Source organism: Pectinophora gossypiella, chromosome 16 (genome assembly GCF_024362695.1).
Source record: "Pectinophora gossypiella chromosome 16, ilPecGoss1.1, whole genome shotgun sequence".
NCBI lineage: Eukaryota > Metazoa > Arthropoda > Insecta > Lepidoptera > Gelechiidae > Pectinophora > Pectinophora gossypiella.
Window position 1 is genome coordinate 12,287,938 of NC_065419.1, and position 24,609 is coordinate 12,312,546.

Genomic DNA, 24,609 nt, shown 5'->3' on the forward strand with positions numbered 1-24,609 from the left:
GGATTTTTCTTTAACCCTCACGGAAAATGTTTGGTTTGGATAGTTAAAATAAACGACAATGTATGATATAAAAATATTTTATTCATAATACCATTTCCTTCATTTCCGTAATGTGACCATTTTATATAATATAGTATCTTTGGTACTTGATACCTATGTTGTTCCCTGCACAAATAAAATTACAAAGTAAAATTGTATAATTCCTCAAAAAAAAACAAATGATAATGCGGAAAAGAAAATAAATACAAATAAATATAATATCAACAGTAATTTGTATTTTCTAATAATTATATATTAAATGGAATGAATGTTTCCCTACTAGCTAATAATAACACTACGACAGATGGGGCTTGTCCCACATTTTTGTGACATAAATAAATATAAAAATATCAGACATTACTTCACAGTAATAAATAATCTTGTCATGTCTAATTAATTTTATTATTGAGCCGCGAGATACACAAGTGAAAAGCTATAATTTTATAGCCATACCTGCGGGCTTAGCACCGTAAGCGCGCGACTCTTTCTCGCCTCGACATACATCACCCGTCACTCTCTCACAGTACTGCATAGAAAAAGACAGATGATCTCTATCGCGGCGAGAAAGAGTCGCGTGCTTAAGGTGCTAAGCTCGCTGAGCTGTAGCCCACGGAATAGAAGAAAGAGGTTGGAAAAACCCTAACGCGCATTTTGTATGAGAAATATCGCCGGTTTAACCCCACTCTGTTAATTCTACTCCTGCAAACAGATAACTACGGTAGCTCTACTGCTCTCAAATTCCATAACCACTTTACCGGCAATGTATATTTTATGTGATAGGCTGCAATTTTACCATTACTTTTCGTAAAATACTGCGTACAAAAGTATTTTTTGATAAATAGCCGAACATACTGAGGTTTTTAGCTTTCCTGTGATAAGGGGGATCTCCTTGCGTGTCAGTCGATATTCGACTTCTTGTCCTGTAAGTTATAACACGCAAGACGACTTTTTCATATATTTTCGCGGAGCTCCGTGCTTCGTTAGGTTTGCGGAGGAGTGGAGTGCAAAGTTATGAACTATTTGCTCACACTTGTACGGACGTGCGCGTGGCGCGCTCCCTTCGCCCTTTCAACCTTTTTTTTCTATCCTGAGCTAAGCCCACCCTACAAAGTCATATATAAAATACGCATTACAGCATTTAAAAACAAAGTCAATTAAACTACTTTAGATGTTTAAATTATACTGTCTTTTAAAGATTGCTATAAAGACTTATACAAACAACTGTCTTTAAGTTTAAAGCTGGTAAAAAAGAAATATTCATTAGGCAACAAAAACCAATATTTATGGGCATGTAACTTACTCAAAGGTGAACGTTGTAACATTTCGCACCGGTACGATGTTCCTACCACTTTAATATGTCATAAGTATATTTGTGAAATAGTACAACATTCACGGTAAGCAGACACAAACCATGCGTTTCATACCACTGAGTACTTTGATGTACAGTCATGAGCAATATAATGTACCCACTTTAGGACTCTGTCGCACTAACATATGTGACATTTAGTGAGACTTACAGTTCAATTTGTCAAAAAAGTTAATGTGACATGGTACCGTGTATACATATTAATGCTCGTGACCGTAATGCCGTATTATTATTCCATATTCTATGATACTGTGCTGTGGTATGTACGTCGCTGTTTGAGTGGAGGTTTAATGTCCAAAAAGTCCGTAACCTAATGTATTCCCAGTTTTAGCGGTCTACTTTAAAAGTAAACACAGAAGGCACTACTATCAAATATCTAATACTTTGAATATAATATCTTCTTCTATCTTAATATCGCATCGCACTTGCCTATGCTTCTATCCTGTTTTGTCACTCAGAAGCGTCATTTGGTAGAGCGAGAAAAATAGCAACACGGAAAAAAAAGCGTAAGCAAATGCAGCATACTGTCGCACGCTATATACACTGTGGTCAAATGAACGAGACAATAAATTATGATAATCAATTGGGGAAATTATACGTAAGCATAGTCTAATCGACATGTCATCCTTCACTACGCCTGTCTCTCCTGAAGGCCGTACAACATTCTGGCCTTTGAACATAGTTTCGGTCGTAGTTTCTGCCGAAATCGAAACCTCAATTTAGCACTGAAACATATTGAAACCGAAAGTTCATTCGGACGCTAAAATGCGATTCCGTGCGGTCAGATGTGGTTCAACCCTTAGAAACACCTATATAGGGTTCTAAGGGTTGAACCACACAGATTTTTGACAGTCCGTCTGAAACATTGTCCATTAAATAAAACAAAGTATTTATAGAATAAACTAATCAGGGCTAAAATTTTGGTGCACCACCATGTGTAGGGTCTGTTATAAATTTATAAGTAATTTATTACAACGGTTTGCGGTTTGCTTATCCATCATTGAAGAATAACTTTGTGCCATTTATAATGAGTGCAAAATCAGCCCTGTAAGTACGTCTTTTCATTTTCCTTACAATATTTTGGGATCTTATTGTCTAACTTCAATATCTATCACAATTTCAAGCCGTTTACGGATGAATTATCAACCAAATAAAATTTTCACTTAGCAGGGTCTTTGGCCCACACGAGAGAAGATAGCGGGTCCTCAGCGCTCATGACTGTTCCAGTAGTGAATGCCTTCGAAGACTTTTGAGTTTGCGATAGATGTTGGATGTAGAAAATAAGACCCCTGGGGGCGTAGCCAAGACGCATGCGCTTTAACGTTAACGCTTCAACAACGTTTACCCGAACAAAACGGGCAACTGAGCAAAGTTTTCCTCACCCCCTCGGTCTTACTTTAGTCTTCAATCGTATGGGCGTCAGATGTCACACAGATGCGCGCGCAGTTAAACCAATGGAAATATATAAAACGGATGTAAGGATATGTCAATTCGTCAGTTTATGTACTACCACACACCTGACACTCCATAAAAAAATTCCCTAATATATACGCCTAATGCGTAGGTGAGAGCGAGACAGGTCGCGCGCTCTCTCCCTTACTCCTTAGCGGCTTGCGGCCATTTAAGACTAAAATAAGTCCCAGAGGGTGTGAGGTCAGCGCCCGATACGAATTGGTGGGGGGCGGAGAGTTACAGTTCTATACGTAGCGTTCTTTTTGTACGTTCTTATGTCAATTTCATGCTAAGCGTTAGCGTTATCCTGGCTAGGCCCTCTTTTGCTAACTACTATTCCAGCGATAGGACTCCTCTGTCCCCCCCTATGCGACCTTCATGCCAGTGTCGAGTTGTAACAGCTGCTTCATCAGCTCGTAGGTGGAGAAGGACGTGGCCACCATGGGGATGGCGCGGATGTAGTTGACAGACATCCCCCGGTAGAGACCCTTCACTACGCCATTCTCCCGGTATATCAGGGTCAGGGTTTGGACCATGCCCATGCTGTGGGGAAGAGCTCGTGTTAGAGGGGTATTTTAAAAAGAAAGAGGGTCTAGCCTAAACAATGTTTAGAAAATTATATTACATACATACATACATAAACTCACGCCCGTAATCCCTAATGGGGTAGGCAGAGCCACAAGTTATCAAAGACAACTTGCAGCCACTGTTGTTGCTTCTGTGCTGTTCTGGGAGCAAATAAAAAAACATAGAACACGTTCAGCTGCTTGTCTTCCCGGGCATGTCGTAAAAACCGACAGAGGGATTGTGTCCTCTAACATGATGGACTAATGTTATGGGCGATAGGCTGATCCCTTATCACCATAAGGTTCATCATATCCATATTTGGACTTCGTATCAATAGTGGCTGCAAGTAGAAAATTATATTAGCTGTGTTAAAAAGTTAAATCGTATTATTTGAAAGCTGGGTTCACTTTTGATTACCTGCTACTTAAACAGTTTTTTCTTTTATGGGCACATTAAACATGAATGTTTGTGGTAAACCCGACATTTAAAAAATAAAAAGTTCGCGCCAAGTTACTCTAGACGGCGTTTATAGATTGGCGAGTTTTTGTCAATGGAACACTAGGTTCTAGCTCTTTCTTGTGGTTATCGCAAGTGAAACACGGTATTATTTTTAGAAAAGTAAAATAAAAAAAATAATAAAAAAAATCTATTTACCAATACATTCCCCTTTGTTTAGTCATTGGAAAAAAATATCTAAGGTATGTAAAAATAAGTCGCGAAATCTATAAAACACAGTTAGTACTTAGTACGAATAGAAATAAAAATTTAATATAAAATATTTTGTTTGCTAAAAAAAAGACGAAAATAATAAATAAAATAACCAACCTCCTGTGAGTGCCCAACACCAAGTGCAGTCATGTAATAAAAGTAATTGTCATATTAATTACAGTAAAGCATTACCATTATAATACTCTAACCTAAACTAACGTCATCTTATTATGGCCGTTTTGACGTTTATCCCGTTTATCAAGTTTCGTCTTACTTATTCCTACGTTAAAGTATATTTGGTTTGATTTTAAAGGAACAAATCGCTGTTCTTTATTATGTCAACACGACAGGGAAGGTTTCTTAGGTAAGTAAGTTCAATCAAAGAGCAAAAGTTCAGTCACTGAGCCTAGCGAATTATTTGTAAACAGTGGTGAAATTATGAACCATTAGTTGTCATAATTATAAAATTTATGTTTTTGTAGCAGAAACGTCATGTAACCAGGAGGTCTTAAGTTTAACCAGTTAATTTATTACTTTGCAAGAAATTGATTGGACTTTTGCACCTTATTGCACCATCTTCGGTCACATCCATCATCAGGCGAGATCATCATCATCAGCCCATTAACGTCCCCACTGCTGGGGCACGGGCCTTCCCTATGGATGGATAGGGAGATCGGGCCTTAAACCACCACGCGGGCCCAGTGCGGATTGGTGGTTATTAACAACTACTAATGCAGCCGGGACCAACGGCTTAACGTGCCTTCCGAAGCACGGAGGAGCTCGAGATGAAAACTTTTTTTTTGTGGTCACCCATCCTGTGACCGGCCTTTGCGAAAGTTGCTTAACTTCAACAATCGCAGACCGAGCGCGTTTACCGCTGCGCCACCGAGCTCCTCTGTTGGGGTCATACTTATATCTTCCATATAAAATCAAACGGCCATCATAGCGTGGCGATAGTTTATTTTACATTAAAGCATTATAATACTCCATTATAGACTCTAGAGAGTTTATAGTGTTAGTAAGTACATATTGTATACTAGCATTTAATATACTGGCTAATACTGAGCATTATTCTAAATACAAACTAAAATTTCTAGTTCCAGTAGACACCATCGAATTTTATTTTTAGTTATACCTGTCATTTTCTTATCCGCATAAAATGAAAGGGGTAATTGACAGGCATAAAATTTATGTCAACCCACGTCAATTTTATGCAGAAATTAAAACAACCTCATTTAACATTGGCCAATCACCCGAACGAATTAAGCTGTCAGCACACGTCAAACGGGACACAAACAGCGAAAGGCCTATTCGATTCGCCCGGGTCCATTCATTCACTAATTTATTTTAACATTTACAACTGTCAATCATCCGGCGCTTTCGTTTTCGGTGGATAAGAAAATGGCAAGTATAATTTAAAATAAAATTAGGAGGTGTCTGCAGGAATCAGGGCCAATATTAAGTTGTATTTCAGTGTAATAGTTTGCTAGTGCACCATAGAATTACCTACAGCTAACACCCGTACGTACTACAATCTTTTCCAAACTACAAGAAAAATTAAGAAAAAAATTAGGATGCGCATGCGCAACGTTACCCAAACTTTTCAGTGCGCGGGTCCATGCACGCGAGCTGCATGCGGCGCCGCGTCACGTCCAGCGGGTACGACACGGACTGCGCCACCGCGCCCGCCAGCCCGCCGCAGACCAACTTGCCCGGCACCGTCAGCACCAGCCCACCTGTACGTATCATCATCATCACCAGCCCATTAACGTCCCCACTGCTGGGGCACGGGCTTTCCCTATGGATGGATAGGGAGATAGGGCCTTAAACCACCACGCTGGTCCAGTGCGGATTGGTGGTTATTTACGGCTGCTAATGCAGCCGGGACCAACGGCTTAACGTGCCTTCCGAAGCACGGAGGAGCTCGAGATGAAAACTTTTGTTTTGTGATCATCCATCCTATGACCGGCCTTTGCGAAAGTTGTTTAACTTCAACAATCGCAGACCGAGCGCGTTTAGCGCTGCGTGTGGGTTACTGACGTTTTTTTACTGACCAGTATTTCTCTCGCACTTCCGACAGAGCGTGGTGGGCAGGTACTTCATACAGAAGAACTTGAGGGACTCGAAGCAGTAGAAGCTGAAGCCGGCGTAGGGCACCATGCCCACCATGGTCGGCACGAAGCCGCGGTATAGCGCGCGGATACCACCCTCCTGGAATACACCAAACAAGGATCAGTTCACATGTACTCTTATCCTAGCGAGGAGAGCTATACATATGTATATTGGTGCTAATTCCTGCAGACGCCATCTAATTTTATTTTAAGTTATACCTGTCATTTTCTTATCCACCGAAAGGAAAGGGACGGCTCTTAATTTTAGAAAGAATGAGTAAATGAATGGATAACCCGGGCGAATCAAAAATGTATCTCGCTGGTATGCATACAATTTGACGTGTGCTGTCAACATAATTCTTTAGACGAAAAATTTTTTAGACGGTTGTTTTAGATTTGTGCTTGAAATTGACGTGTGTTCCATAAATGTTATGCTTGTCGATTACACGTCCCTTTCCTTTTCGGCGGATATGAAAATGACAGATATAACTTAAAATAAAATTAGATGATGTTTACAGGAATTGGCACCATTAAATATTTGTTATTTTATAAAAGCTGAATGTGCGCATAGTCCCTGTATGAAACGATTGATGAATGTGGAGGAAGCAAGAGAGGTGTCAGTATCAAAGAAAATAGAATTCTATAGTCTCTGCTTACCCCGGTGGGAAATAGGCGTGAGTTTATGTATGTATGTAACTACGTATATGAAATACCTACATTAAGCTAAGTAATTATTGATCTAACAGCCTCCGTGGTGCAGTGGTTAGAGCGTTAGGCTCACAATCTGGAGGTCCGGGTTAGATTCCCGATGGGGATATTGTCGAAATCACTTTGTGAGACTGTCCTTTGTTTGGTAAGGACTTTTCAGGCTTGAATCACCGGATTGTCCGAAAAAGTAAGATGATTCCGTGCTTCGGAGGGCACGTTAAGTCGTTGGTCCCGGCTATTAGCCGTAAAAACACCTCCACCAACCTGCATTGGAGCAGCGTGGTGGAGTATGCTCCATACTCCCTCCGGTTGATTGAGGGGAAGCCTGTGCCCAGCAGTGGGACGTATATAGGCTGTTTATGTTTTATTTATGTTTGTTTAATTTATTTATGAATTTTAATAAAGAAATAATATGTAATAATAAGTGTGTAATTTTGTCACATTTTTCAATGACGTCACAGGTTGCTTATTCATAGAAATTCCATAGTAATTTCGTGTCTTGACGTTTAGTAAAAAGTAACTGATTTGACTAGTTGGAAACTAGCCTATTGGCAAGAAGACATATGACTTTAGCAAAAAATTACAGACAAGTACGTCACTTAGTTGAGGAGCTCGGTGGCGCAGCGGTTAACGCGCTCGGTCTGCGATTGTTGAAGTTAAGCAACTTTCACAAAGGCCGGTCATAGGATGGGTGTCCACAAAAAAAAAGTTTTCATCTCGAGCTCCTCCGTGCTTCGGAAGGCACGTTAAGCCGTTGGTCCCGGCTGCATTAGCAGTCGTTAATAACCATCAATCCGCACTGGGCCCGCGTGATGGTTTAAGGCCCGATCTCCCTACCCATCCATAGGGAAGGCCCGTGCCCCAGCAGCGGGGACGTTAATGGGCTGATGATGATGATGACGTCAGTTAGCAAAGTCAACCACGAAATATACCAGATTTACTTAGAGAAGAGTTGAGTTTGTAAGAAGAGACTAACCGTGCGGAACATAGTGGCAGCTGCGTGAAGGATGCCGGTGTACTTGTGCTCGCCGGTGATCTGGAAGGCAAGGCGCGCCCGTATGGTGTCCAGGGGGTAGGTAAGCGTGACCGCGGTCACGCCCGCCGCCGCGCCCGCCACGAACTTGTCACCGTGCTGGAACCACGGCACGTGCAGCCGGCTTAAGTACTGGAACGAGAGAAAACACTTGGTCAACTCCACTGATGTCAGTGGATATTATAAACTATAAACAAATACATTCGTTAAGCAGGTTTTCTAAAACAGCATCCGAACCGTTTTGTAAATACGTATACATTTAATCTTTTGTAGGTTTGCCGCAGATGGCATTAACTACTTGGCCGGACAAATGGGGAGCGCTGAAGGCTTTCACCCGGTCATACATTAGATACTTTGTTATGTTACGAATTATTAGATCATTGTTGAACATCATCGTTCAGCTCACGATCCGGAGTCCCGGGATCAAATCCCGGTGGAGACATATCACGAAAAACACTTTGTGATCCCTAGTTTGGTTAGGACATTACAGGCTGATCATCAGACTGTCCGAAAGTAAGATGATCCGTGCTTCAGAAGGCACGTTAAGCCGTTGGTCCCGGTTACTACTTACTGATGTAAGTAAGTAGTCGTTACGTGAGCCATGTCAGGAGCCTTTGGCGGCTCAATAGCAACCCTGGGTTGATGGGGTTGGTAATCCACCACACACCCACACGATAGAAGAAGAGATCATTGTTATATTATGCATCCAAAGATACTTGCACGTGTGTTTGAATAGGTGGTTCACTGATTACTTTACAATTACTATCATTATACCTATTAACGTTATATGAATAACGTCCTTATATATAATCCTTTAACCACAAAATCATGATAACATGCATAGTATTAGTAATCGGTAAATATTATGAAGCCATGAAGCAAAGCAGAATGTTTAGCGAGAAATGATGTGCAAATATTGTCGATGTGCCAGGGCCGCTGTAAGTGGATGCAAATTAGTTTTTTTCAGACTCGGTAGCCATTTTCCGACTAATTCATACCTACGTAATACGCTCACCAGTATCAGTACTAGTTGGAGGCCGAGGAAATGGATTCTGGTAGGGCTCTAGCTAGAACATCACCGATTGAGAAATTGGTCGGTGTACTGCGGAACGGATGGCGATTGGGGCATCCACCGTTTTACACGCCCTATCTATGGAGTAATGAAGGCGATTACTCCACCGACAAGAGCGCAGCTCTTAAATAAAGAGAGAGAGAGAGAGAGAGAATACGCTCACCGCCTATCACGTCGGACTAACAGAAAGCTCGGTGAGGTTTGAGAATTTAGTTCATCTTGCCATGGATGTACTGTAGACGACATGGCAATTCTCTAGTGATGTGACGTTTTCAATATCGATATATTTTATTATGTATGTAACAAAATGTGAATAAAATAATACCACGTTATCATTTAAGTTAATATTTATTCATCTGAATCATCTAACGTATCGCTACAAAAACTTAAAGAATCTTCGTCACTGGTATCTCCGACTTTTATAATAAAATCTTCCCAATTTAAAACCATTAGCCTGCCAGCCATTTTTAAAACACAATAGTAATAAATTATGTGAGCGAGATTATAATCGATAAACGCGGTCGATACGGACTCGTGCGACACTAAGACTAAGACGCCGCGGGGACTGTGCGGGTGTGCGGGGCGACCCCGCCTCCGCGGCTCACCTCATTCCCTGATTGCCATGTCGACCTGTCGTCAACAGTATCTATGACTACCCTATTTGGGATATAGTCGAGTGCTTATGTTATACCTACCCAAGTAATAAGAGTGGCATAACTTAACTTGGTGCTGATTCCAGTACACACCATCTAGTATTTTTTATTTTAAGTTACACCTGTCATATTCTTATCCGCCGAAAAGGAAAGGGACGGGTAATAATCGACAGGCATAAAATTTATGGAACACACGTCAAATATAGGCTGATATTTAAAAAGCCCTCCCAAAATTTTATAATGGCCAATAACCCGACAGACAATAACGACGACGTCAAACGGGTTGCATATCAGCGAGATGCCATTTAGTTCGCCCGGGTTATTAATTCGTTTTAAAATTAGCAGTTGTCAATCATCCGTCCTTTTCCTTTTCGGCGGATAAGAAAATGACGGGTGTAACTTAAAATAAAATTAGGAGGTGTCTGCAGGAATCGGGGCCATTTACTATTTTTGTTCTTATTCAAAAACAATGTAGATTTGATTGATATTAAGAGAATCAGGAATCGCACAATTATTATTGTGTAAGTTGTGTAGTTGTGTCTTCCGGTGAAACATCACACCTACCGTAGCCTTATAAAAACCACATCAGCGCCTTTAAGAAAAATCATTCGGATGTGATTTTTGTTAACAAAATCTCGCAATAGACACGCTAGTTTCAATCCAGGTAAAAAATTGTGGTCTTCACATCAAAATGTGATTTTCAAATGGGCGCTTATTTGGTTTTCACTGTAAGACAACGGTACACATATCGCATGCCTTATGTGTATATGGTGCGTGTAGGTAAAGGAAGGCTTCATATACTTAGGTAGTCAATCTTAGCAAAGGATTTGAACCAATAGCTCTTGTCAAACCGAAAAGATTCCTACGAGTCCTGCGTATTTTTCGTTCTTATGGGTTTGTTTGTGAGTTTCCTTAAGCAGGGGTCAGTGCTATGAAAACAAAATCAAAATTTGGTTAGTAAAGTATAGGTGACTAGCAACGGCTCTGTTATGAGCCTAACATTATGAATTATTATTAACGATAGGTTTGTCACTGTGTCATATAAATAAACGAGGATCGTAAATTTCAGTCTCACGACAGTGGGTGTGTCTTGTGACTATCTAATTTGTTAAATTCCGACAAAGATGATGAAAACTCAAGTAGGTATATACTGTTAGATAGAAAAGAATCGATCGACCTAATATCAACTGATACATCACTATGCTCATAAACGTCCAACACTAGCTTACGTACCTTGACAGATATAATTCTTACCGCGCACTGAGACGATTATAAATTGTACTGAACTGGTCGTTTAGTTTAATAATAGATAGGGAAACAATTAAACATGCATAAAATCTAGTATTTACATTGGCCCCGATTCCTGCAGACACTTCAACTTCAACTTTATGGTTGTATGGCAACCGCTCGTCATAGAGTAGAGACAACCATTAAAACCAGACACCTCCTAATTTTACTTTAAGTTATACCTGTCATTCTCTTATCCACCGAAAAGGGAAGGGACGGATGATTGCTAGCTCTTAATTTTAGGAAGAACATCGACAAACGGTTTGCATACCAGTATCTCGCTGGTATGCAAACCGTCTGACGTATGCTGTCAACTTAATTCTGTCGGATTATTGGCCAATGTAAAATTTTTAGACGGTTGTTTTAGATTTGTGCTTAAAATTGACGTGTGTTCCATAAATTTTATGTTTGTCGATTACCCGTCCCTTTCCTTTTCGGCGGATAAGGTAATTTACAGATATAACTTAAAATAAAATTAGATGGTATTTACAGGAATTAGCACCATTTTCGACTTGCTTTGTCTATCCTAATAGGGACTGTGGACGTAAGTTAAATACTGTATAGCATGCATAGAGCAACCCGGACCTCATCTACGTTCGGGATACAAGTGAGGCTAGAACCTGGATTGAATCTAGCCTGTGTACTGCGAGGTTCGTAACGTCAAACAAACACACAACAACAACAACAAACAAACAACACACACCGACAAACAAACAAATACAAACAACAACGACAAATATGGATGTAGGTCTGAAATAAAATAATTTATTTCATTTCATAACGCAGTTTTTCAAAAAGGCGCTTACCTAACCTAAAGATTTGACAAGTCCGGTTTTTTACAGAAGAGACTGTCTGTCTGACCTTCCATCCCGCGAAGGGAAAACCAGCCCAATACAAATTAGGTCACATTTGTTTTGTCTATAAGAAGTTTATCTGAAAGTTCCTTAAGACGAATATAGATTTTTTTATATTTGTTTAAAGGCCAGTTTGATCCCAGTAAATATTTATTCAAAGTTGGACGATGTATTTCGTAAGTAAGTCCTAAAAAGGAACGTAGGGCTGTAGCAAGTGAAACTGGCCTGGTCATCCGTCCTACTTTGTATAAGCTAGGGTTGCCAGGTTTTATCGAATTTGTCGAAAATTTTATTTATTTACATTTCATTACAATTTATAACGAGAAAATCATTACGTTCTTATCTTATATGTGTTACCTATATTCGATAAAAATGAAACCGGTTTAAAGTTCACATACAAATATTTTTATATCTTCGGCTAAGTAGTTGATGCCATTTGAAGCAAATGTACAATAAGTCACGTCAAAAGTCACGCTAAGCTATATAATGAGTTAGTGAGCTCGGTCATCGACCTTACAACTCACAAGAAAAAGAAGAAAAACAAGTAACATCAAAATTATTATTTATTATTAATCTCCTTATCTTATTTAGCCTATACGATCCCACTGCTGGGCAAAGGCCTCCCCTTGATTTTTCCACTCCTCTCGACTTTGCGCGATCTCCGGCCAATCCTTGCGATAAGCATTGAGGTCGTCACACCATCTTTTACGCGGTCTGCCTCGACTTCTAAGCCCGCCCTGAGGTATCCAGTGGGTAACGACTCGTGCCCACCGCTCCGGATGCATCCGACAGACGTGTCCGGCCCAGTCCCACTTCAGTCTGGCGGACTTTTTCCCTACATCAGTGATACGCGTTTTGGAGCGCAGTGTGTAGTTTATTATTAATAATATAATTTATTATTTATTATTTTTTGTTAGTCGGCAGCCCTACGCAAGTCCGACATGGGTGTTGCGTACGCGCATAGTAGAGACGTCTTCTGTCAACACGCTCTGGTGTCATCAGTTGCGGCAACCTTGCTAAGACAATGATCATGATGATGACATTATGGTGAAGCTTACGATGCATTGCGAAAAAAAATAAGATGAATACATTTTGTTTTCTTCTAGTGTGTGTAAATGTCACATAAATAAGTAAACTTTTGAAATAATATGGGATTGGTTCGGACATGTTTGTCGCATGCACCCTGAGCGGTGGGCACGGATCGTCACGCATTGGGTGCCTCATGACGGGTACAGGCGTCATGGTAGACTGCGGAAGAGATGGCGTGGCGACTTTGACGCTTGCCGGAGGGACTGGCCGGAGTACGCACAAGACCGCGGAAAATGGTAAGAAGAACGGGAGGCATTTGCCCAGCAGTGGGATCTTACAGGCTAGATGATATTAGAGATAATATCAAAAGGAGATGATGATTATTTCGTAAACAAAGTATAAATACAACTAGCGACCCGCCCCGGCTTCGCTCGGGTGCAATGCTAAGGAAAAAAATAAATTATTTACGACATCACATTAAAAAAATCAAAAATAAAAGTATTTCTCCACTATTTAATGGATGTTATTATACATATAAACCTTCCTCGTGAATCACTCTATCTACTAAAAAAAACCGCATCAAAATCCGTTGCGTAGTTTTAAAGATTTAAGCGTACATAGGGATATAGGGACAGAAAAAGCGTCTTTGTTTTATACTATGTAGTGATGATGAACGCTGTGAGGCCTTTGTAATAACTAGGTGCTAACTAACCTGCCAGCATACAATACGTGATAGTAATTTAAATGTATTTTCTGACATGCTGGGCATAACGAGTAATGCTAAGTATTTATGTTTGTTTGTAAGTATTTATGTCAGCCAATTAATGTTTTATTTTTTAACACAGGGTGTTAGAGACATCGTAACGAATACTGAGGGGGATGATTCAGAACATGATTCTGTGTGTGTGTGTGTGTGTGTTTAATATCAAGTGGAATTTTCCGTCGCAAAACTATGGAACTGAAAATCCTCCTCCTCCGACCTCCGGACCTCCGGATCGTGAGCCCAACGCTCAAACCACTGGACCACGGAGGCCGTTACCTGATGCCGGTGGCCGATGTAGTAGTAAGATTTTATAATAGATTTAAAATACCTAGAACCTTGATATTCAAAAATTCATTATCTCCCTAGTGTTTGCCCATTTTCACAGGGTCCGCGTACATAACCTGATGATTTGACAGATCCGGTATATTCACAGAAGCGATTGCCTGTCTGACCTTTCCTTGGGGAAACCAGCCCAATACAGGTTAGGTCACATACCTTCGAACGTTTCGAAACGTATTTCTCGAGAATGTAGGTTTTCTCTCTATGTTTTCAAAAAGTGTTCTCTGAAAATGAACAAGTTTCATTCCGTTCGCACCGCAGCTATATTTTTTATCGCAAATACAAGTTTTTAAAATAGCATAATGCACAAGCACTCGTGATATCAGCGGTGATTTTAATAGACATTGATGAATAATGAATATGCATTAAAGTAGCTACGCGTAACCTCGTGACGTAATGACCTACTTGCCAACATTTTGTTAATATTATTGTAATCTTTATAATTCATTTAATTCGCCGTTCATACTATTGACGATCGTAAACAAACTCCCAAGAGAAAGATATAAACATATCGTTGCTTTACAGTGAACAGCGCGTAACCGCCATTTTGAATTTCATGTCCTCAACAAAACTTCGACTTCTTTCAAATAATTTCATTTCACGTAAAAATGAGGGACTTTCCAATCGGCGTTGCCCAAAACACGATAGATGGCGTTGTTAAGTTTTTCTTCGTTTAAACTTCTAATTTCATGGATAACAGACATATGCATCTTTTATCTTTGTTTTTGGGTATAAATGATGACCCTTTTTTATTACAGCAACGTACAATTACAACTTCCACCCATTATTATTCTGATCAAAATAAAGATAAGCAATAAACGTAGCAACATCATTCTATACATAATGTGTGTGATCCAAATATCGAGCAACAATTAGTTTTATGTATGCTTCTGTCTGCCAATATATATAAAAATCATTGTTGCTTGATATTTGGGTGACGTTTTGTATATAATTATGTCGCTATATTGCTTCTCTTTATTTTGATCAGAATAATAATGGATGGAAGATGTAATTGTACCTTGGTGTAATAAGAGTCATCATTTATACCCAAAAACAAAGATAAAACATGCATGTCTGTTATCCATGAAATTAGATGGTTAAACGAAGAAAAATCTGTACAACGCTATCTATATTATTTTTGAGGAACGTTGCTTGGAAACTCCCTCAAAACAAAACATGACTTCCTAGACAACTTGTACGACATACGTACGGTCAGTACGCTAATAAGTATGTAGCTACATTAATTTTCCCCCTCAGACAAAACATTGCACAAAAGAAACATCAACCTTGCAATCTTGGTCGTTATACGATGTATTAACTGCTATAGGAAGAACAATAAACACAAATAAGTATCCAATCAACCACATCGGCAAAATGCCGACATCTACCAAGCGGAACCCCATCTTCTATACCCCTTGCGAATTGACTAGTCTCCCCTTGTCAAAGAAGTTGCATATAGCAGGCAACTAGATGATTCGGACGGGTTATACCTAATAGCATAATTGATTAAGTCTCAACACGCGAGTCTACGTAATAAAGAAGGTATTAATGTGAACAAATGTGTGCCGATTAACGGTGAGACTGGTCCAGTCGGGCTGATAGGCAGTACAACCGAGCTGTGAGCAAAACCCAAAATTGTCATTCGCAAATAGCGCGTTATTATGTCTTCTATACGGCCTCCGTGGTCCAGTGGTCCAACGATCTGGAGGCCCCGGTGCGGACATATCACAAAAATCACTTTGTGATCCCTAATTTGGTTAGGACATTACAGGCTGATCACCTGATTGTCCGAAAGTAAGATGATCCATGCTTCGGAAGGCATGTTAAACGGTTGGTCCCGGTTACTACTTGCTGATGTAAGTATGTAGTTGTTATATGAGCCATGTCAGGGGCCTTTGGCGGCTCAATAATAACCCTGACACCAGGGTTGATGAGGTTGGTATTCCACCTCACAACGCACACGATAAGAAGAACATGTCTCCTATTAAGATTCGTTACGATACCTTTGTAAAAAAAATATAAAAAAAAATAAAAAAAAATAAAATAAATAAAATGTGTTCCATTGTTGAGTCTGCATAATAGGTATCTCCAAAATAATACAACAGCTTCAACAAAGAGTAGAGATCATCTTTTATGTGTAAAAGATTAGCATTGACGTCTGTTTCTGACGCATTTGGACTTTGAAAAGGTTTCCATATTGTCGCTTTCTAGAGACAAGTCCTACGTATAAGCGTCTTTTTGAAAAAATAAAAAATAAGCAATTTTGAAATTGTCTTCACAAAAAGAAATATTTATATATTCATAAAACTATTTTTTAACATTACAGTATTGATAAAATACTAATGCGGTAAAGGCTCAACATTACATTTCTGCAGAGAAATGTACAATAAATAATGTAATGTTTATAATAATAAATGCAATAAGCAGTGGAATTCTCTGCAGTCTCCTGTATTTCCGAATGCATATAACCCGGGTGCTTTCAAGGCCAGAGTGAACAGGCACCTTCTGGGCGAGCACGCTCCATTTTAGGCCTCGTCAATGCCTTCGGGCATGTCTGGGGCCAAGAGCAAACCCATCAAAGGTAAAAAAAATATATAAATTGCTTCGAGTTTCTTACGGTTCAAAGGTCGATTTCAAAAATAGAGTGGGGAATTTGGACGGGAGCGAGTGTGTAACTACACACATATATTAGGTATGATGTTTATGTACTTTAGACTTATAGAGAGTGGACTTTGAACTATTGCCATTGAATTTGTTGATCTTTCGTCAACTAATGCCAAGGGCGAGAGAGATGCGACCGCTACAAGAAACTATACATAGAACGATCCTGGCATAGTTTTGCGGGTATTTTTAATTCGTAGGTACTTGACTACCGGAAGGCAATCATCATATCCCCTGCGTTATCCCGTTTTCATAGGGTCCGCTTACCTAACCAGCAGGGCTCACATGCGCAATATGATAAAATTATCCATCGAATCAATAAATTTTGTCGAAATCCATAAGATAAGATAATCGTTTATTGTCTAACTTTGTACAATGGGTGTTACATTTTAGAAGGTATCAACAGTTTGCCCTTACGGTCGTACAGTCACGAGCAATATAATGTACTCACTTTAGGACTCTGTCGTCGCACTATATTCGACATTTAGTAAGACTTACAGTTCAATTTGTCAAAAAAGTAAATGTGACATGGTACCAAAGTGTATACATATTAATGCTCGTGACCGTACAATATTAGGAGGTACAATAGATTTAGTAGGTAATTTAAACTTAACAATAAAACTCCGACACATTCACTACGTTAAGCCGAAATACTCATGCAAGCCATAAAACACTTATCCACTAGCCATTCCTTTAGATTTCTTTCAAATTGAGTACCATCCTAGAGTTGAGTATCATCATAGAGTGATTTAATACAATTTGGCAAATGATTAAATACTTTTATGCCACTAAATACAAGTTTATTTCCGTAACATGCGTGCACGTGATTTTGTTCGTATTTTGACAGAACGACATGACTTTTTTGGGTTCACATTTCACATGTTAGCACCAATCGCCAAAACGACATAATTATATCGTCAGAATCGATAAAATGACCGTGACAAAATTTTATCACGTTGCACATGTTAGCCTTACTGAAGATTTGACAGGTCCGCTTTTTTACAGAATCAACTGCCTGTCTGACCTTTCAACTCGAAGAGAAAACAGCTCAGTTACCGGAAGCGGATAACGCAGGGGATTTACTTTTTACGCGATACGTTTAAGGCGTTACCAGGTAGAAGTCCCGAGTGGTATTAGGTACGTTTGTGATTGGTAGGTTTTATAATTATTAACCATAACAAAAAAAAACCTTTAAGGATGGGGGGAGGAATAGGGATATACAATCTCTTTCAATTTATTTAATCGTAAGTTTAAGGCGAAGGTTATGTTGGTAGGACTGGCAGATGAAGTTTTATAAGGATGTGCATTGACCAAATTGGGCATCTCCTTAAAAAAGGCGTGCGTGTATGAAACGATTGATGAATGTGGAGCAAGCAAGAGAAGTAACCAGGATCGAAACAAATAGAATTCCATAATCTCTGCTTACCACAATGGGAAATAGGCGTAAGTTTATGTAAAATGTGTGTTCTTCTTTCGTGTGGGTTGTGAGGTGGATTACCAACCCCATAAACCTGATATGATATGACTCATGTAGCGATTACGTACTTACATCAGTAAGTAGTAACCGGGACCAACGGCTTAACCTGCCTTCCGAAGCACGGATCATCTTACTTTTTGGACAATCAGGTTATCAGCCTGTAATGTCCTAACCAAACTAGGGATCACAAAGTGATTTTTGTGATTTGTCTCCACCGGGATTCGAACCCGGGACCTCCGTATCGTGAACACAGCGACAAACCACTGGACCACGGAGGCCGAATGTGTGTTGTTTAGTCGTTATAAATTATTGGCATAAAAATACTTGTGATATTAAGAAATAATATTTTTGATTTGATTGTCGAGTAGGTAGGTACATTTTGTTCCGTAGTTCCATATCGATAAGCGATAGGAAGTATTCGACTGAGTCTAAGGGCACGTGTTGCCATTCAGTATTTTGTCTACACAGATATTTTTAGAAAGATAATAGTTTGTTAGTACAATGTCGGTTAGAAGAGATCCATAAGATAATGAGTTTAAGGAGCTACTATGTATTCATTAATACAGGGTGTCAGTGACATCGTAATGAATACTGCGGGATGTCCTTGATTGAATGATTCTTGAGTTGATAGCAAGTGGAATTTCCTGTCGGAAAATTCATGAAATTTTTTGTGTTTTTTAAATTATTTTCCGTTCTATACTTTTGCACAGTACGGTATTTATATACAAGTTTTTCCGTAGTGGATACTAGATCTGGCAGAAGGCATCCAATCTCTCCTCCATGCAGATTTTGATGGAATAATTTCCTTCTAATTTCTTTGTTCCAGTCACACTCCACCAAGAAAAGCAAAAGGTCCTGATGTGGTGTGATGTCTTGTAATTTACAATTCATCACACATACAAGAAACATTTTATAACATACACAAGTATTACAGCACAATTGGCGGCCTTATTGCTCTGCAAAAATTTTTGCCAGACTACCAGGAATCAACCATAAATAAACTTGGTTGAATGTTATCCAATGACAAACGCCAGTTTACGATAGACATCCCAGGATATGCAGAAATAACAGGAGTGGATCGAGTGATAGTGATTTGGCATACAAAGTCGACCCCAAGTACGAGGGGAGGTCAAAAAGTTCGCGGAATGAGGGGGAAGGGGGTCGAAATTAAACACGAAACTATTTTTCCTTTTCAATATATTCTCCCTTAACCTTAACACATTTTCCGGATTTATCAAATAATTTGTTTATTCCATCATAAAAAAAAGATTTCTCTTTGCTGTCAAAATAGGCCGAAATTGCAGACTTGACTTCTTCATCATCGCCAAATTTTCGTCCACGCAGTTCCTTTTTCATTTTTGGGAACAAATTATAATCGCTGGGGGCCAAGTCTGGACTGTAAGGCGGGTGGTTTAATTTTTCGAACCCGCATCGGTGAATGGCAGCCGTCGCAACATGGCACGTGTGGACGGGTGCGTTGTCGTGCAAAAGGAGCACACCTCTTGACAGCTTTCCTCTTCTTTTTTCCTTGATAGCCTCTTTCAATCTATCCAGTAAAGAAGCGTAGTAATGTCCCGTTATAGTCACACCACGATCTTTATAATCAATCAGCAAAATACCTTCTGTATCCCAAAAAATAGTGGCCATGATCTTTCCGGCCGATTGTGACACCTTAAACTTCTTTGGAGGAGGTGTGCCTTTTTTATGCCACTGCATCGACTCTTGCTTCGACTCAGGTTCATAGTGGTGAACCCAGGTTTCATCTCCAGTAACAATCCGGGCCATAACTTCTTCCTTATTCTCTCCACAGAGCTCTAAAAACTGGCGAGAACACTCGACACGCTCGCTTTTTTGAAGTGGCGTGAGCATTCTTGGAATCCATCTTGCGCTGACCTTAGTCATCCCAAGATGTTGATGTAGGATATTTAAAATACTTGTTTCGGATACACCGACCATTGCTGCAAGCTGCTTCTTCTTCAAGCGGGTATCTTCTAATACAAGTTTCTCTACTTTTTCGATGATTTCCGGTGTGGTGGCCTCAATGGGCCGTCCGGAGCGGGGGTCATCTTCAATCGACTCTCTTCCTTGCTTGAAAAGACTATGCCACTTGTAAACCATGGTTTTACCAGGGGCAGAGTCCGCGTAAACTGCTAACAGCTCTTGAAAAATCGTCTGAGCGGATTTTCCTTGCTTGGTGAGGAACTTAATGACGGCGCGGTGTTCAATTTTCTCCATATTCGCTGAGTTCTTCCCGATTCACTTGTTTGCTGGTCGATAGTTCAAACGTTAATGACCCGATTTGCTTCAATCTTGGTACATATACTGTTAATGAGGTGTGCAACTAGCGGCTACCTGTACGAGCAAACCAACCCCCTCCAACCCCTCCATTCCGCGAACTTTTTGACCTCCCCTCGTAGGTAATTGAAGGCCGAGACGGTTAGTTATAATGACAGAAGAGGAAACACATGCACAAGGAGGTCCCGGGTACTAATCCCGGTGTGATATGTATCACAAAAATCACTTTGTGATCCCTAGTTTGGTTAGGACAACACAGGCTGATCACCTGGTTGTCCGAAAGCGAGATGATCCGTGCTTCGGAAGTCGTTAAGCCGTTGGTCCCGGTTACTACTTACTGATGTAAGTATGTAGTCGTTACATGAGCCATGTCAGGGGCCTTTGGCGGCTCACTAATAACCCTGACACCAGGGTTGATGAGGTTGGTATTCCACCTCACAACCCACACGATAAGAATAAGTTTAGGGTAAACAATGAAAATAGAATAAAAGTTATGGATTCTCTCTCCAAACTTTATGTTTGTCGCTCGCAGGTTCTGAATAAGCACTTGATCGTTATCACACTTGTTGAAAAGCGGTGACGCAGTTGAATATAAGTCTTCCTGTTTCGAAAATGCCTTCGCTATGTTGAAGAACTTCAGAATGCAATTCTCAGGGCAGGCAGGCTGCGATATATATAACATTTCAACTTACTTTTTATTTACTAAAATATTGATAACGAAATTAGGCACGCAGTAGGTATGTAGGTATACGAGCAATATAGGTGAAATCGTAAATGATACGTTATCTCCAAAATAAATAAGTTTGATTTGGTCGACAGTATAATAACAAGTAGTTTAGCAGGTAGGTACAACCAAAGAGCAAAAGTTTTAGAATTTTAATCTTGGACGCCTTAGGGTGGTTATTAATAAACTAATCTCAGCTGACACTGCCCCCAAGACCATGCTCAAGTCCCTGTTTTTATATAAGAACTGTCACATTGACATGATCTTGAGGGCAGTCTCGAAGCTGAGATTAGTTTATTAATATCACCTTTAGTAGACAAAAAAGAAAAATATCGAGTCTTGGAGAATTTAGATCTGCGCAATAAAGTATATTTGATTTGATTTAGATTAGCTTAGTAAACCACATAGGTAAGCGCCCTTTTGAAAAATCGCATTCAGATATTAATTGTTGTTAACAAAACCTAGTAATAGTTGGAAAAAATTGTCGTCGTTTTCTTAGAAGAAATCACATCAGAAACTGGTTATTTTTTAAGGTGCTTACCTCCACGTGTTTTTCACGGAGTATAAAATAAGTGGTTCTCCTATCGTGTGGGTTGTGAGGATCACCAACCTCATCAACTCTGGTGTCAGGGTTATTATTGGCTCACGTAACGACTACTTACTTACGTCAGTATGTAGTAACTAGTAACCGGGACCAATGGCTTAACGTGCCTTCCGAAGTACGGATCATTTTATTTTCGGACGGTGATCAGCCTGTAATCAGTCCTAACTAAACTAGGGATCACAAAGTCATTTTTGTGGTATGTCCCCACTGAGATTCGAACCCGGGGAGATCGTGAGCCCAACGCGCAACCACTGGACCACGAAGGTTGTTAAGAGGGGTAAAAAATAAAATACTTTTAACATGAAATATTTTGATCAACTCTATACAAAAGAAAGTGAGGCGAAACGACATACAAATGTATACATAAATACATACTAATAAAATACTAAATACGTACTCACGCCTATTTCCCACCGGGGCAAGCAGAGACTATGGAAATCCATTTGCTTCAATCCTGACACACTTCTTTTGCTTCCTCTATTTAATGCTACCAACATAGCTTCAATGTAATAGGTATACAAATTTCTTTGCAAGACGCGAACTTGTGCAGATTTTGTAATAGGCATTCACTAGGTCAGTCATGTCAACAAATACAGGTGTGGTCAAATCAAGGTCAGATCAGTAGTCAGTAAACTATTGGAATAGAATATCAAATAATAGAACGGCAACTCTCCGCTCCTCACCAGTGTCTGATCGAGGTTTACCTGACCTCCCCTCGAACATAGTTTAGACTTGAATTGTATGAGCTAGGTTTACCCCTAATAGTCTTACTTTAGTCTTCAATTGTATGGCGTCAGACGTCACCCACAAAGACGCACGTGTGTGTGTCTGTGTGAGGTTGTTTGTATGAAGTGTCCGGGGTGCCTGCAGCCTAATTGATTTGTACCTGCAGCCTAATTGATATTTAACTAAATATTATAAAGATAGTTATCAGTTTTGGTTTTACGAAATTAATGTTAATAGATTACCTACTCAAGTTTTCATTTTGCCATTGTTAGTTATACAAATTATTAAACTTGAAACTATAATTTTTCATTTCATTACAATGTAAAATATTATGCAGAAACATAATGAATTATTCAAAGTTAGGTACGTACAAAAACAAACTTTGTAATAGTGACTAAATACATAATAAACGCGTGATAAAAGTATTTTTACACTGTAAAAAAACATTTTAGTATAAGAAACTTCAGAAGAATATCAATGCCGTCTACTTGCACTTCGGTAGTGTCGGAGCTTCTGGTAACAACCACATTTGGGGGAGGTATTATTTCTTTTTTATTTTGGTGCAATAAAGTGTATTTGTATTGTATTGTATTGTAAAGACACTTACCTTTTTATAAATCTCAAAACTAGTGAACTGTGTAGCGGCGTATGGGAAAATCCGGACCATCTGAGCACCGTTGCCTTTGTAGAGAGCTATGAGGGACTCTTTCTTGACAATGGCACTTAGGCCTCCGAGGACTCCATGGTGCTTGTAATGTGATGACTGTGCTTGCAACAGGATCTTGATGCGGTCCAGTGGTGCCACTGTTGTCTTTGCACACATTCCTGCTACTCCTAAAGTATTTAAAAACTAGTATTAATATAAAATATGGATATCTCTATATCTTTATTTTTTTTTAATTTAAAGAAAAATTTGTGTCAGAATAGTTTTAATTAATAAATTGTTATCATGTCTCTTTTATGTTGTTACTGCTCTTGTTTATGTTACTTTTCTCAAGTTAAATGTAACTGTAAAGTTGCTATCTTACTTTAATTTGGCAAATCCTATAGAAAAGCTATAACAATAATTATTTAAAATATCACTTAAAAAAGTATTTCCTTACCTCCAGCCAACAAATTCTTCAGTATAAAATCAAGATCATTTTTCTGTTCCATTTTCAGTGCCATTTTTGTTTACTTATGTCCTTTTATTAACGGCAAAACTTTCTATTATATTCACAATACTGTATTCCCAAACATTTGCACTATTATAAAAGAAAATATACAGTCCATAGTACACTTTTAGAAATATTTAATTAATTCACTATAGGAGGAGCAGCCGCCGTTAAACATTACTCGGGTATTTAGAACGCGACATTACCGCTACTTTCACCTTTGAAGACACGAATACTTTTGCTTCCGACACTGGCGAGTGGACGAGCGTAGTATCGTCCGTCGCCCGCCGCGCCGCACTGAATGACTAAACGCTCATTGACGTTTTAACTTTCAATTCTTCGAATTCCTCAAATATTATAATAGGTTTTCACAAAACATAATCATTTACAAATGTTTTTCTAATTTACATTAAAATATTAGCGCTCAAATGTCATAACCAGTCAGAAACATGAAAGTTGAAACCTATTTTGATAACGACGAAAATTATTTATCGCCTACTCGATTCGATTCAAGTCGATTTGATTAATCATTTTATTGTTATTGAGTAACGTTATTTTTACTGAATGAATTCACATAGAATTTTACTCTAAATTATACAAAGATGCTAAGTAAACTAATTATATATAATAACTGCAATATTTTTTAACCACATTTTCTTTTGCAACCACTCTTTTTCAAATCTATATTATTCGAATTATTTTAAAATTACTTGGTCCTAGTCAAATTATAATTCGAGTACGGCAACTTTGCCACTCTAGTTTCTGTCAGACTTTCTGTCAATGTCAATATGACACTGATGTTATCATGTCATGTCTTTGTGTCAAGATGTTATGAAAACATTCCAATTTAGGCTGAGTACAATTTTTAAAAAAGCCTTTTTTTTGAATAAAGTTTATTCAAAAATGCAACAAATTTTAAAAACTTCATAAACAAAACATGAAACTCATTTTAATAATAAACAAATTAAATGCATCTGCATCATGTCT

The 24,609-nt window shown here is 39.1% G+C and overlaps 1 protein-coding gene across 1 annotated transcript; it reads right to left on the reverse strand.

Moving 5' to 3' along the window:
* Window positions 1-61: 61 nt before the first annotated feature.
* On the reverse strand, window positions 62-24,075 carry LOC126373860 (graves disease carrier protein-like). Its single transcript, XM_050020209.1, has 6 exons — window positions 23,572-24,075; window positions 23,076-23,302; window positions 7,928-8,116; window positions 6,187-6,343; window positions 5,727-5,868; window positions 62-3,400 (listed from the first exon to the last, which is right to left on the reverse strand). Exons 1-6 carry the CDS (start codon window positions 23,633-23,635, stop codon window positions 3,223-3,225), a joined length of 957 nt encoding a protein of 318 aa, XP_049876166.1. The 5' UTR covers window positions 23,636-24,075; the 3' UTR covers window positions 62-3,222.
* Between the last annotated feature and the right edge of the window lie 534 nt (window positions 24,076-24,609).